Raw genomic sequence first — 14,452 nt, 5'->3', positions numbered from 1 at the left:
CATTGGAGCAATAGGGCAGGAAAATATGGATTGGGTGCCACCCTCTAGGTCATTGGAGCAATAGGGCAGGAAAATATGCATTGGGTGCCATCCTCTAGGTCATTGGAGCAATAGGGCAGGAAAATATGGATTGGGTGCAATCCTCTAGGTCATTGGAGCAATAGTGCAGGAAAATATGGATTGGGTGCCATCCTCTAGGTCATTGGAGCAATAGGGCAGGAAAATATGGTGTGGCCCCTTGTTCATATGCCAATGACGGAATTATATATTTTACTAAAGATATATCTGCGAAACTTACATTTGTAAATGTTCTATTAATTTCAGTGGCCTCTGCCACCATCCACTTGGGAACTCGATGCTTTACTGTTAGGTTGACTTCCAGTTTCTGTTGTTGTTTCCTCTACTACCGCTAGGGGTGCTGGTGTAGCCATTTCGTCTGCTGCGTGCGATGGGTTTGAGCTGTTGTAATAGCGGGAGCCAAACATGATGAGCCTGACCACTGTCGATATTCAGCTCGTGCGGAAAGTGCATAATTGCATGCGTCTCTTTGATTTTTGGTGTCAATTAGGGTGTGTGATGTGTGCCTAACTGAAACTTTTTGGATCCTGTTTTTGTTTAACTTGAGGTGCCTTGCAAGTCTGGTAGTGGGTTGGGATTTTTTTGTGTCCGCTAAGTGCTGTTGTATACGTACGCTCGTTGACAGATCTGATGGATCTGCCAATGTAGTGTGAGTTGCACTCACACTGGGTGCCATATACGCCTGGGTTGTCTAATGGGGAAAGGAACGATCTCTTGTGTTTGCTTATTGCACTGGCTACTTTGTTCATTGGTTTGTGTGCGAGTTTTATGTCATATTGTTTCAAGGTCTTGGCTAGGCAGTTGGATGTAGTCTGGTGATAAGGGAAGGCAATCCATTTAGCTTTATCACTGCTGGCTGGGTAGAGTAGGTTAGGTTGTAAGTACGGCCTTTCTGCTTTGCTGCACCATGTAGAGAGTTGATGTACTGTGTATCCATTTTAAAGTCCTATGTCCGTCACTGTGGTAACTTCTTCCTTCAAATCTTCTTCACTTGAACAGTGCGAGTAGGCTCTTCTGTAGAAGTTAAGCCATACATTGGCTTTATGTTGGGGTGGGTGGTTGGAAAGGGAGTTTCTATAGACCGTGGTGGTGAATTTGGTGCCCCTCTCTTTGATGATTAGATCTAGGAAGTTAATGATGCCTTGGTTTTCCCATTCTATTGTTTATTTTAACCTGGGGTGAATGTTGCTAAGTTTTTCCATGAGTAGATCTATTTTACAAAAGGGAAGAGGAAATAGATCTACTAATGGAAAAACTTGGCAGTGTTACATAAGTAGATATTCTAAAGTAAATTATGTTCAATACATAATGAGATATAATAAATCACGAATAAACACAGTGTAATTTAGGGCTAAGTTGATTAGAGTTGGTTTCTACCAGTGGTATCAGTATCAGAAAGTGTTGGTTGAATTTATTATAATTATATATACAGGGTGATTCTTATAAAACTGACACATTTCATTATCAATGTATGTGAAAAAGAATAAAGCTAGCTATGTATGCAGCATAGATTGGAGTTTATTGACTTTTACATTACATGCTGAATTTTCTAACGTTGGAAGTGGTCCCGGCACCCACCCAGCGTCGAATAACATGGGTACCTGGGGGCAACCCTTGGGGGTAAAGGCGGTCAGGGGCGTGATGCTGATCACATCACCCTAACCACGACCGGATCAAGAAAGTATGGGGCGTTACCCCCACACCCCCTATACGCCTTCATGATGTGGTGCTATGCACAGGGGAGCACTTTACCTTTTTATTACATGCTGAAAATGCCCCTCTCCCCTGATGGCGCATCTGGACATCAGTGGCGTATGCTGAGACCAAGATCAGGGCTATCTCCAGATATAGTAGTGTTTGCATTTTAAATGAAAATGTGTCCGGCAAAAAAGAGGGGGGGGGGGGGGGGGCTCTTCCTCATTCATTTTGGATTTTTTTTTGTTTACATCGATATCTTGCCATTAAAAACAACAATAGTAGGCAATGGACATAAACTATTTCATGCTTATTTATAAAGAGGAGCGGTCTATAACATGCAATATGTAGGACCTTCATGCGAGTATGAATTATAATTAACTTCTTACCTTACTTGAAGGTAAACTCCATTCTTCTCTCTTTTTCCGTGAATTTTTTTGTCACTTTATCGAAGAATGTGTCCTCACATGAATTTCTGATGTTGATTAGAACCCCTTTCTCAATAGACATTATAGCTAAATTGCTAAGCCGCGCTTGTCCCTGTGTTGCTCATTGTGGCCCCTAAATGCACATTCTTGCTTCCCCAGAAATGCTATTGCATCAATTTATCTTCTTATAATAATTCTGTTTTCCTTCACTTTTTCATTATGCAAATTGTCAGCAATCTTCTCTTGCAAATTCAAGGAATGATCAATTCTTTGAGAACCGAATGTCTGTAAGTTACTGAACGCACGTTTATGACTAAGTGATTTTTGGTGTTTATCGCAAGCAGTTACCAAATAGTTTCAATTACTAAATCCTGTTGTATTCTAAGGACTTTTGTCGGTAGAAAAAAGCAAACATGCCCAGCAATACGACTTATTAAGTGCACTCGACCCAGTCAACCAAAGATATTTTTGGTAGCTGGTCTCGTGAAAACGCCTAATATATATCTTATTTTTGTCTTTCTGCACGACTGTAAGGTCCGGAAGAGGTGGAAGAGGCCTACCTATCTCTATTATTTGCATCCTGTCTCGTAAGGAAGCCGTGAGAATGGCGTCTTGGAGACAAGTTCGGTGATTAAATCCATTTTCACACGCTCACGGAACAAAAACACAGCACAACAAAAGGATTCCCATCCATGAACACGATACGCGGGCGACACAAAGAACTCGGATCTCGGACACAACAAGTTTGACCATATATCCCTTCCTTTTGCGGAAACCACCACCGACCCGCGTGGTTGAAAACACGTGCGTGAATGGTTGCTATGACAACATGGATTGTTTATGTTGCCAAACGTATTTCATTGGGATGACTCGGGCCAAAACCCCCACCTCGAGGGCGAAGGTTTTGCCATTTTGACAGCGGGGAAAGGTGGGAGGGGGTTTGCTTGAAACAGAAGTAAACAGGATGGCAACATGGCTGACGTCATCAGAATGTCCCATATAGCTGCGACCACAGTCGAATTTCATGGAGAAGCAGAGTGCCACCTTCAGGGGAAAATCACTAAATTTGGCGGATTTATAATGCTTGTATGTGACGAAATTCATGGAACTGGAAGAGAGACGGGCAATGCTCGAAGGGATGGAGGGGGGGGGGGAAGGTGATGTAATTTTCATGAGCCATTCCTCTAGCTTGAATAATTTGCATTGGCACCTCCGTCTATATATTTTTTTCCAGCGATTTAGCGAATTTCGTATTTCCATTGTTGGCAACACTACAAACATCGCCAGGATGCAGAGAAGTCTTCACTCTCCAGCGCTTGGGGTTGGAAGCCAACACCAGGGACCACCAAGGTCGTCCCTGCCAGCACAAATACGTCATGGGTTGAAAGGACCGCCTGCTGGTTCAAAGACTTTATCCTCAGACGAAGAAGCCTGGCGATAAATAAAGACGACCTTACACTAGCGCTTTCCCCCGTGGTCGTTACGTGAGATTGAAGCATCGGTTAAATTTGCTAGTCGATTATTTCCTGTATTTTAATATGGGCTTCGGCGATAGCCTAGGTAGCCTAGAATATACGCGCCTGCTGGACATTCCATACCATGTTCCTAGGCAGTCATTTGAGTATGATGATGTCATTGCTGGTGATTTCATTTGCAATGTTCTCCTTCAATTCATCCAATGTCCGAGGACATGTAGCATTCAGTTTTTCCATAAGATACTCCACAGGAAGAAGTCGGCAAGGTGGTTTCTTGGTTGCCATAAATTTCAGGAAATTTTCCGGTCCTCAAAGAAACTTTAGATTAGCACCAAGGACTCATTTGAACATGTTTGCTCAACAAACATCATAAGAAATACATAGCATGTATTGCATCTTGACATCAACTGACCCAATATGTCGATGACAGATACCAAATCTTGCACTGCTATGCAGTCTCTTGAATATTTCCCATACATCCCTCATCATCTTAAATTAACAAACAACATTACAATGTATCCCTGTTTAAATTAAACCATGTAGAAAAAAAATGTCTTAGTTTTACATGAATCACCCTGTATAATGAGTTTTACATGAATCACCCTGTATAATGTAATACTAATACCTTCCAATTACTATGAACTTCTCTTATTGCAGCTATTTCTACCCCACGAAGCATCCTCTTCGATCACCATGCCACATCATCTTCATCTGATAACCCAAATGCCCTTCTGCAAGCTCTGAAGAGAGCATACGAAAATGTTGCCGAGACGGTGAGACCAGGAGCAGCCAGATCTTTTGCCCGCCTTGTTCATGTTCTTCATGGAAGCACTAAGGAAAACATTCTCTCGGTTTACAACCAGGCCAGATCTGGTGCAGGATTCCCCAACAGTGAAGCAGCAAAGTAAGTTGAGTCGAAACTGAAGCAGCTGTTATGGCTATATTAACATGTAGGTGCTTTGTGTGTAGAAGCTCAGCTCAGATTGCTAAATTTTTTGTTTTCTGGTAGTTGAAAGTCATCTGCCTTTCGTAACTTTGCATTATTAATATTTGGAAATTCAATATCTTATTTGCAAAGCAGAAAGTGCTTTCTATTCTGTTTGCTAATTCTCCTCCTACCATATATTAATCACTTCACCTACTTTTCCATTAGTGTGTGTTTTATTTCTATTATATAATTAATATACATAAATATACTGCTGGACAAAAAAAACCGGACACTTGCATTTTTTGTGATAACGCAATGGGTCGATAAAAGCTCTGGTACAAGGGCTAACTAAATGTTGCAGAAACTGAATTAAGTACGAATGCATAAACAAAGTCCGAGCCTATGAATGGTGCATATGGTACTACATGATCTGCCGAACATTCTGTAATATACCTGCGAGCTGTTATTGCAATTCAGATGTCAAATATTAAAGTGTCCTGTTTTCATTGTCCAGCAGTATATATAAAATAAATAACTGTTGTGGTAAGCTAGGTCAAATTTTCAGACTATGCCAGTGTTTTCTATTTTTCTGACCTTGCATTTCCAATGAAAAGTTAAAAATAGTAGTACGTATTTGTGCTATTTGTAATTCTGTGGAAGAGATACTACTAATAAGCAAGTAACACATTCTCTTTACTCAATGGTACACATACATTATTTTCCTTTCATTTTGCATAATAAAAATCAATAAATCACTAAATTGTGGAAACAAGTTACATATTATTTATAGATATATTGCAATTTAACTGATTAACCCATGCATGAAAATAAAATTTTATCTTTAATAGTTTTGTGTGTGTCATGTTCTTATTGCATGTTGTTCTGTCTTACAGGAAACTGTTTTCAGATGCACTTCTTAGTGCAGGTACTGGAGAAACAGTGCGAGCAATTGCCGAGCTCTTGAAGAATGGAGAAATCACAGGATTACGAGCCAAGGTGTTTTACGTTAGCTTTGGACTTGCCAAACATCCAAACAAGGCTTCTCTTCATGATGTAGCGGTGAGTTATTCATTATTGTTATTATTATTATTATTATTATTCTGTTCACATAGAATATGTTGCTTAATTGTATTTTAATTAATTACTGTAGTTACTTCAAGAAAATAAAAAAGGAAGGAAGATAAATCGGAACTGAGATGTAAGTGCGAAAATTTAAATAAGAACTTCCTCTGTGGCCAAATGTGTTGAGTGCTTGACTCCTAAACTCTTTACTGAAGGCTCCAGATTTGAAACCTGGCCTTGGTTTGGGTAATTCTTCTTCAGTTTAGTTTCATCTGTTTCTTTCATTAATCATCCTCTTCATGGCAACTAGGAAAGTAACAGTAAAGCAATATACGATAAGATAAATGCAATCGCAATCACAGCAAATGTTGATTTTAAACATTATAGTTACCTATTATAGTAACCAAATGTGACTGAAATATATAATAAATTATACAATTCATACAAACAAATTATCTATCAAAAGAGAAGAAGGTGAATAATGACAGGCACATCTTCATTACAAGTTCATTATTATGTATTTTATTTATGTAATTAGTTCTTATTACTTTACTTTTACATATAGGCTGAATTCTGTTCTAACAAATCATATTTGAATTTTACTGCAGGAACTTTTAGATGGTGATGCACCAAAAACAGCATACCTGGGAATCGGAGCATTGGCTGATAGATACTGTAGCCAGCATGGTTGTGAAAATCTGCCTGAGTATGAAGAGCTGTTGAACAAATTGGCTGCTCGCCTAGGAACCAACTGCCAGGCTGGAACTCACCAGAATGAAGATCAGGTAACTAGAAACTTGCTGATAGAGAATGTAGGACGAGGCATGCCATATGATGGGACCATAATAAAATGTGTAATTAACATTTTCCTTTAGATCCACCAATATGAACATTTTTCTGATACCCTCTGTAACCCCTCGAGAAAGTGAAATATTTTGCATAGTTTATGAAGATTATGTTGTTATAGTCGACATGCTAGCTACTTTAACGACCGGCTGGCTTTGAAGTCCACTGAGTGCGCCCACCAGCTGCAACAATCACATTCAACACAAAGTGTTGCCACACATCTACTCTATGCCACCTTGTCCCTCCGTGCACAAACACCTTCCCATGGTCGTCACATTGAAGTTGCAAAGTACGGCAACATCGTATCCACAGTCATGTGACTGAGACTCCACGTGGAGTAGATGAGCAGAATGACAGCTGCACCCATTGATTGAAGGTTGAGTGTGATTGGACGAAAACAACTCGCCTGCTATTTATTCTCACCCACGTTTGTGGCGGCAGCTTTCTTTAGTTCTTCGATGTTAACGAAGTAAACACGTGGACTTTATGAGTGTTTGTTTTTGACTCATGGAAATGTGTTATCGTGAAGTAAAGTATGTCTGTTACCTTAGTATGAAGCACAAGGGAATGTAGCACCCAACATGATTCCACAAAAGCAGCCGACAGGACCGTGCCTACCATTTCATAAATGTATTAGAAAATAAAAGACTGAAAACTTATGAAGCCAAATTTTTGTGAAATTCTGGTTATTGAGTATTGGTGTTTATAATTTTACGTCATTAAGTTAGGACTGTTAGGTTTGGGGCTAATATTAATTTTCTTCATTTTTGTTATGTTAGGAGTGCTAAGTATCATGGTGTGATCATTTGCATATGTTCTTTCACTATTTTAGTGTGCATACAACCGGTTATTACAAATAAAAAGTGGTGAAAGTACTCTGAGATGGCAGGATTTTACTTAATAGGGCCATACCTTGGGATTAAACTTCTCCATTATTTATGTTTTTGCATGCTGGAACCAATTTTATATTATGTTAAACATCAAAATGGGTTGATTAAAAATATACACTGGCTCACTATCAGATGGCACCAACTAATGATTGGGATGGTATTATTTCTTTTTAAAATTTTTAAATAAATAAAATTAAATGTATTTGAAATTTCATACGTATTTCGGAATGTATGAATTTTGCTTTTGTAATCATAAGTACAATAACAGAAGGAAAGAATCCTTCCTATACATATAAACCCAGAACATTTATACATGTGTTTTACTCATATCTATGGTGCACATTATCTTTTGGTTTTTATCCAATATGTTAATCTTATCGAAGAGTCAACATCAGGTAATACTACATCTTACACTTGCATGAGTCAGTTGTAATATTGTGTAAAATAAGATAAATATAAATTAAACACACACACCTTTTCATCACATTTATTTCTTTTAATATGTCAATTAAGTTTTCATAATTTGAGTAAAATGCTTGAAATATGAGCAGAAAGGAGAAGTAAGCATTAGTGTATGCTGCTGCTTATTCAGATATACACATTCATATTTTTGTTAGCAAAACTGTGCAACATAGCCAGGTGTTCACCATCTGACAACCTAAACAATAATATATGTAGTAACTAATGTTTTAAAAGTAACTTTTATCCTTTACTTTTTAGGTCATTGTGGCTTTGAAAGCAATAGGAAATGCTGGACATCTCACCAACTCAGTTGCCCAGACTCTACAACATTGCATTGCAGATCACTCACTGAGCGCTCGTGTGAGAGTAGCAGCTCTGGAAGCTACTCGTAAAGACACCTGCAACCAGCAGGTAAGTTATTCATTATGTTGCAGTCCATGTAATTATCTCTTTTCCTTACATCTTGCCTGCTGATGTTAATTGTTTACTGATTTTCTAGTGACATTAATACATTGCCCACCTTCATGCCGTCACAGCACATTACTATGCCGTGGTTTGAATTCTGGCATTCTTTTTGAGTGTTCTGTCTTCATCAATTTCATATAATCATCATCGTGATTAAACAAAAGAGGCAGAAAAGCGATGGTAAATAACAAAACTCAAATTCAAATCAGATTAGGACATTGTTCAAAATAATACATGTACACGGTATATATTATATCTGTATTACTGTAATATACAGGGTGTCTCAAAAGTAATAGCGCAAACTGACACATGTGAAAGTACACAATAATAGAAGCAAAAAAGTCACAGTAAACATGGGTCTGCAAATAAGCCGTTTTCAAGATAATCGCAAATGTGTGATTATAAGCTGCCACTGACTTCATTGTTTGTAAACGTCGTCTTAGTTGGTAAAATGCTATAATGTGTGCGAATGTTTGGGTACAAGCTGTACCACCTCTTGGAAATGTTCTGTTTGATTGCAATGCCACCTCTCGGAAATGTTCTGTTTTGTAAATAAAGAACAAACCTTGGACCGCACAAGGAGTAAAGCACTTGGTGTTTACAAAATGCAATCAGTGATGGCTTGTAACCACACATTCGCACACATTATTAGCATTTTACCAACTAGGATGACGTTTACAAACAATGAAGTCAGTGGTGGCTTGTAATCACACATTTGGGATGATCTCGAAAACGGCTTGTTTGCAGACCCATGTTTACTGAGACTTTTTTGCTTCTATTATCGTGTACTTTCACCTGTGTCAGTTTCCTCTATTACTTATGAGACACCCTGTATAATAATCTACATCTTGCATTTTTGTGGAGGTATGCTATAGTTATCTAATTGCGTTCAGCATACAGAAATTCAGGAATCATCTTTATTCTGCATTTCTTGTTAGTTACTAATACAGAGGATAAGCATATAGGTAACCCAGATCTGATTTGAAGTTTTTTTTTCTAACTGTTTCCTTGTCCAAATGATTTTGGGATCACTCAGCCTCCACCAATTCCAGGTGACAAAATTGTTGTCAATTACACTAATTTCATGATGTCAATATATTAAAAATATATGTGGTCTTTTCCATAGCACAATAACAAACTTATACTAAACTCTGTGATGCAACAGCCTTTTTAAGGCCAAGTACTACCAAACTGCTTCTCGTTGGGTAATGTGTAGTCAGTACATAAGTCCCACCTTCACTGTTTGTTTTCTGGCTTTCAAGAATGGAGCCGTCTCTGTTTCTTTTAAGTAGCTCCTCAGTTGCCCGCAAAGTTCTTGTTTAACACTGAAATTTTGAAGGTCTCGCGAGGAATCAAACTTAGGACTGATTACACCAAAGATAAAAGCCCTAACAATTTGGCTATGTTGTAGTTGTATTGTAACAAGCCTTTAAATCAAATTCCTCCCTCCCCAGATAATTATAATTAGTCCTCAGGAAACTTAACTATGTACAACTAAATAAAAATTAGACTATAAATACAGGGACCGGCAGAAAAAGCTGACGGTTTTGAAATGCCAATTACAGGGCTTACATTAAATTTTCTTTGTTTTGAAAATTGTGTCCGATAAATGATAAACCACCTTTCCTTACACATTCATGTAGCCTTGCCTTTAAGTTGGAAGTCGCCCCCACGAGCATTTCATTCGGAATTGCCACTATTTCCTTGTGAATAGCTAACTTGAGATCACCAATTGTGTGAGGTCTTTCACCATACACTTTTGATTTGAGGTAGCCCCAGAGGAAATAATCACACATCGGCAGATCCGGGGAGCGAGGAGGCCAGGGAACGTCACAATTTCTTGACACTACACATCCAGGAACCATTTCCTGGACCATGCCCATTGAGATTCTTTTTCTGACTTGACCCTGTCTCTCGAAAAGTTGTGACCCATAGCAGTATCATGTTCTGACTGGGTACACGTCCGTGATGATCGACATGGAACTCCCTTCGAAACCATCGTTGGGTTTGGACAACGGACTCAACCATTTTTAAAATATGCTTCTAACACAGTCCACTGCTCCATTTTAACTGAAATGCCGTTGAGCTACAAAGCCAATGAGCACTCCCCCCACTCCCCTGTTGAAAGACTTCAGACAACAATCCAATTGTGTCAAAGGTAAACACCATTTTTGAACATTTGAACAATTTGAACAACAATTTGTGATCTCAAGTTAGATATTCGCAATGAATGAGAGCAAGGCTACATGAATGTGTAGGGAATGGTCGTCATTTATAGAACACAATTTTCAAAACAAAGAAAAACTATTGTAAGCACTGTAAATGGCAATTATTTTTGTAGCAATTTTGATTATTAAACCTTGAATTACATTAATTGTTTTATTTATATACACATTTCAAAATCGTCAGCTTTTTCTGTCGGTCCCTGTATTAATAAGCAAAATGGAAGTAACAAATAAAATGTCAAATTGCATTTTTATGTAACATTATTGACCTTTTTTATTTTTGAAATTCTCTCTCCCACTCCCTTTAGTGCCCAAATGTGGATGAACACTAAATGAGAAATTCTCCTCTGATCTCAGTTCACTTATATCCAGGGCCGGATTAAGACTAAATTGGGCCTGATGCTTGAAATCTTCGGTGAACAATAAACACAGCAACGTTATAGTTACGTCACAGCGCAAAGAATAATAGTAACTGTATAATAAGTAATGCTGTGTCTAGGCATCCGAAATTGGGACTCCAAATTTCATTCTAAGATTTATTTTCAGGTTAATATAGCAAAAACAAATTATTCAGCTTTTGGAAAATTCTCGTCTGTTTTCATCTGGGCCTATTTCAGGAATGAGCCTAATGCTGCAGCATCAATAGCATCCACCTTAATCCGGCCCTGCTTATATCTCTCCAACACGTGTAAAATGTTAACAACTTTTAAAGTTTTCCATGGAAGAAACATGATGATTTAATCAAAATAAATTGGCCTGGAGTTGCATTTTTAGTTGACACAATACAAGTATTATCAAGATGCATATAATATTTTGAAGTGCAGGGTGTCTTTGTAGAATTGCACTTCTCTTATTTATTTCACATTTATTTCCGTTTTACATAGTTAGAATTTTTGTCTGAAATTCACTCCTTTTTTATTGCAGGTAAGAGAGGCTGCTGTTAATGTACTGAAGGACCGCGAAGAAGATTCAGAAATACGTATTAAGGCTTATCTCCTATTAGCTGACTGCCCCTGTGGACGAACAGCCAATGCACTGAAAGATCTGCTCGATACTGAACCAATCAATCAAGGTGAGTTTGTGGACAAAGTTTTTTTTTAGCTTGGCTTAGCTTAGGTTTTTTTTATCTAAGCACCATTTCTACAAAAACAGTACATGATAATATGTGATATATCATGAAGAGAGCGTATATATACTGAGCAGATTTCAGTAAGTATAGTCATAAATTGACTAATTGTATCACACCACTTCCATGATGCTTGTCATAGTTAGGTGGGGTTATATATTCGCTAAGAGTGAACATATTTTACTTTTATTGTCTGACTGAGTATGTGAAAATAAAGGACAATAAAAGTAAATATAAAGACTGAATTATTTAAGTAAATTTGTAATGGAATAGCAAGAATATGTGTTCTTACTAGTAATAGAGCAGCATAATCCTTATTCATCAGTATCGTTTGATAAAGGTTTGTCTCCGTATCAGTTCATTGGTAAAATGCAGATACTACTGTTCTGATATTTAAACACAGTTCTTGCTTTCATGAAGCAAATTTATATTATGTACCTTTTTTTAAACAAAATTACAACACACCAGAGAAGTACTTGCATTAACTAAAATTGTGCATCAGTCATTGATGCACTCCATGAAATATTTGCTATTTATATCAGATAAATACATCATATTCTGTGTAGAGGGATAAAGAAATAATTTATAATTTGAAGTATAAATAATGGTTTATTAACACATTTTTTTTTACATACCTTGACATAGAAACTCTCCAAGTTTAGGAGGGGGCCTCCCCGATGGTGCAGTGGTAGCGTCGTCGCCTTGTAATCAAGGGGTCCCGGGTTCGATACCCGGTGGAGGCACAAGTGGTTCGGATCCCACTTTAAACTGTAGGTCCAGTCCCGATTAGCCTTACTGTGCATAAAGTGGACTTTAAACAACAAATCAATCAATCCAAGTTTAGGAAAATGGTCAATTCAACTCGATGTGTGCACCTTGAGTTGCCCTGCAGACATCTAAATTGTCCACATTCTTACTGTCGTGTTGCGTATCTGTTCCTCTACTGAATAGTGCAATACTTCTTCCTGCATTACACATTAGCGTGCATGCTCAAGCACATGTATTCACTATTGGTGTATAAATTTGGAGAGTTTCTGTATCTTGTAAAGTGAAAATCATAACAATATCTTCCTCTGTTTTTAAACAGTGAGCATTTATTTCTTGATCCTTCTAAGCGGAACATGCTGTATGATATTCTGGGTTGGCTACTCACTGAGAATTAATATTTCTCCGTAGATGTGAAAAATTGCAACTTTTATTAATCCAAATCCCATTGAATTTATACATTTTTCTAAATGCCCTGAGACAAGTTATTCACAGTTAAGCTTTCATTTTTATTGAGGAAGGTAAAGAAAGCTGCATGGAAAATAAAGCAGAATTCTCTCAATCCATTTACTTCGTTAGTGTCCTTTGCAGGACAATTTATCTGACAGCCTAGAAGATTATTGCAAGATATCTTTGAAGCTGATTAGTTTAATTTTAGTCTGAAATTCTTTCAAAATTAATAATTTTTCCCAGATTAGTATATCCCGTATCATTTGTGACTTGTGTTTGTAAATGTAATTCGAGTCTGAGTATGTGAAACAGCAAATGTTAACCTCGTACCTTAAATTAAATATTTTAAATATATATACCGTTTAATTGAATTGAATTAGAATTTTTGGATACATTGGAACCATATTGTTAATATATTTGTGTGAGTGGTAAGAGGCAGTAATACATAAGGTTGAAATAGAAGAAAACATCTGCTTGTACCCTTGAATTTTTGGAAAGTTTGCCTTGAAAAACCGGGAATTATACATGAATTTTATCATGGTCCTAAAGTGACCACCCTAATATTGGTTATTTGTACTGACACATAATGATACTTGATCAAAGTTGGTTAACATATTTACACATCAGGAAAAAAAAATAGCTGCTCTATGTTGTTTAAAAATATTGCTGTTTCTGAAATAATTTACATATTTTTCTTCTACCACTTCCAGTGGGAGCATTCATTGTCTCTCATCTGAACAACTTGAGAAAAAGTTCCAACCCAGATAAGGCCCACAGCCAGAAGGTTCTCCGTGAAGTGAAGGCAAGGAAACGCTTCCCCCATGACCACAGAAAATTCTCCCACCAGCATGAACTCTCCTACGTCCTTGAAATTCTGAACGTGGGATTCTCTTCGGAAACAGATGTCATCTACTCACAGAAGTCTTACATCCCTCGATCTGTCAACTTTAACTTGACAACATACATGTTTGGCCATGCAGTTAATTTATTTGATGTAAGTATGATTTATTTGTATTGTAGAGCATGGAATGTATGGTTCAAAGTATTTTTCTGTTGCTTCATGAAATCTTGTTTAGCAATATTAGTGATGCTACAAGCGACGGCATCGTACTGAAATCAGATCAGGTTTTTTTTTTTAAAAAAAAAAGTCAACGTGGACACTTGTGTGTAAGGAAGCTTTCAGACCAACATGACAAGCGATATGCAACAGGCTTCAAGTAACATGCAACACGTGGTTTCACACCGAGTAACAAGAGGCATACAGTAAGCATATGTGATCAAGAGACCAAAGCAACATGATGAGAGAACAGCTCAGTATGAGTGTCAAGTGACGCATGTAGCTTGTCGTGCCACTTCCATACAAAAGGTTGCATTTATCTTTGCATTTTCATGTGACACATGTTGCTTCACACCTGCCTCATGTCATTAATTGCTGTCACTTCAGTCTGGAAATTGTGTTAATTTTCGTGACATCCTACTGTGAATGCTGTTTTGCTCAAACACCACCTTGTTTAAAACAGACTAACCTATATATGATATGTTGCTGTCCCATGTTTG

The 14,452-nt window shown here is 37.6% G+C and overlaps 1 protein-coding gene across 1 annotated transcript in view; it reads left to right on the top strand.

Moving 5' to 3' along the window:
• apolpp (retinoid- and fatty-acid binding glycoprotein apolipophorin) overlaps nucleotides 1-14,452 on the top strand; it is a 117,726-nt gene that overhangs the window by 22,343 nt on the left and 80,931 nt on the right. The window contains exons 7-12 of the mRNA XM_083138159.1: nucleotides 4,334-4,580; nucleotides 5,498-5,663; nucleotides 6,275-6,451; nucleotides 8,123-8,275; nucleotides 11,479-11,626; nucleotides 13,606-13,889. Of these exons, the coding sequence (XP_082994285.1) occupies nucleotides 4,334-4,580; nucleotides 5,498-5,663; nucleotides 6,275-6,451; nucleotides 8,123-8,275; nucleotides 11,479-11,626; nucleotides 13,606-13,889 (1,175 nt within the window). The remainder of the gene's footprint in view (nucleotides 1-4,333; nucleotides 4,581-5,497; nucleotides 5,664-6,274; nucleotides 6,452-8,122; nucleotides 8,276-11,478; nucleotides 11,627-13,605; nucleotides 13,890-14,452) is intronic.

The sequence above is a fragment of the Lepisma saccharinum genome, chromosome 16 (assembly GCF_977018435.1).
Source record: "Lepisma saccharinum chromosome 16, izLepSacc3.1, whole genome shotgun sequence".
Classification (NCBI taxonomy): Eukaryota; Metazoa; Arthropoda; class Insecta; order Zygentoma; family Lepismatidae; genus Lepisma; species Lepisma saccharinum.
This window is presented reverse-complemented; position numbering and strand designations above follow the sequence as displayed.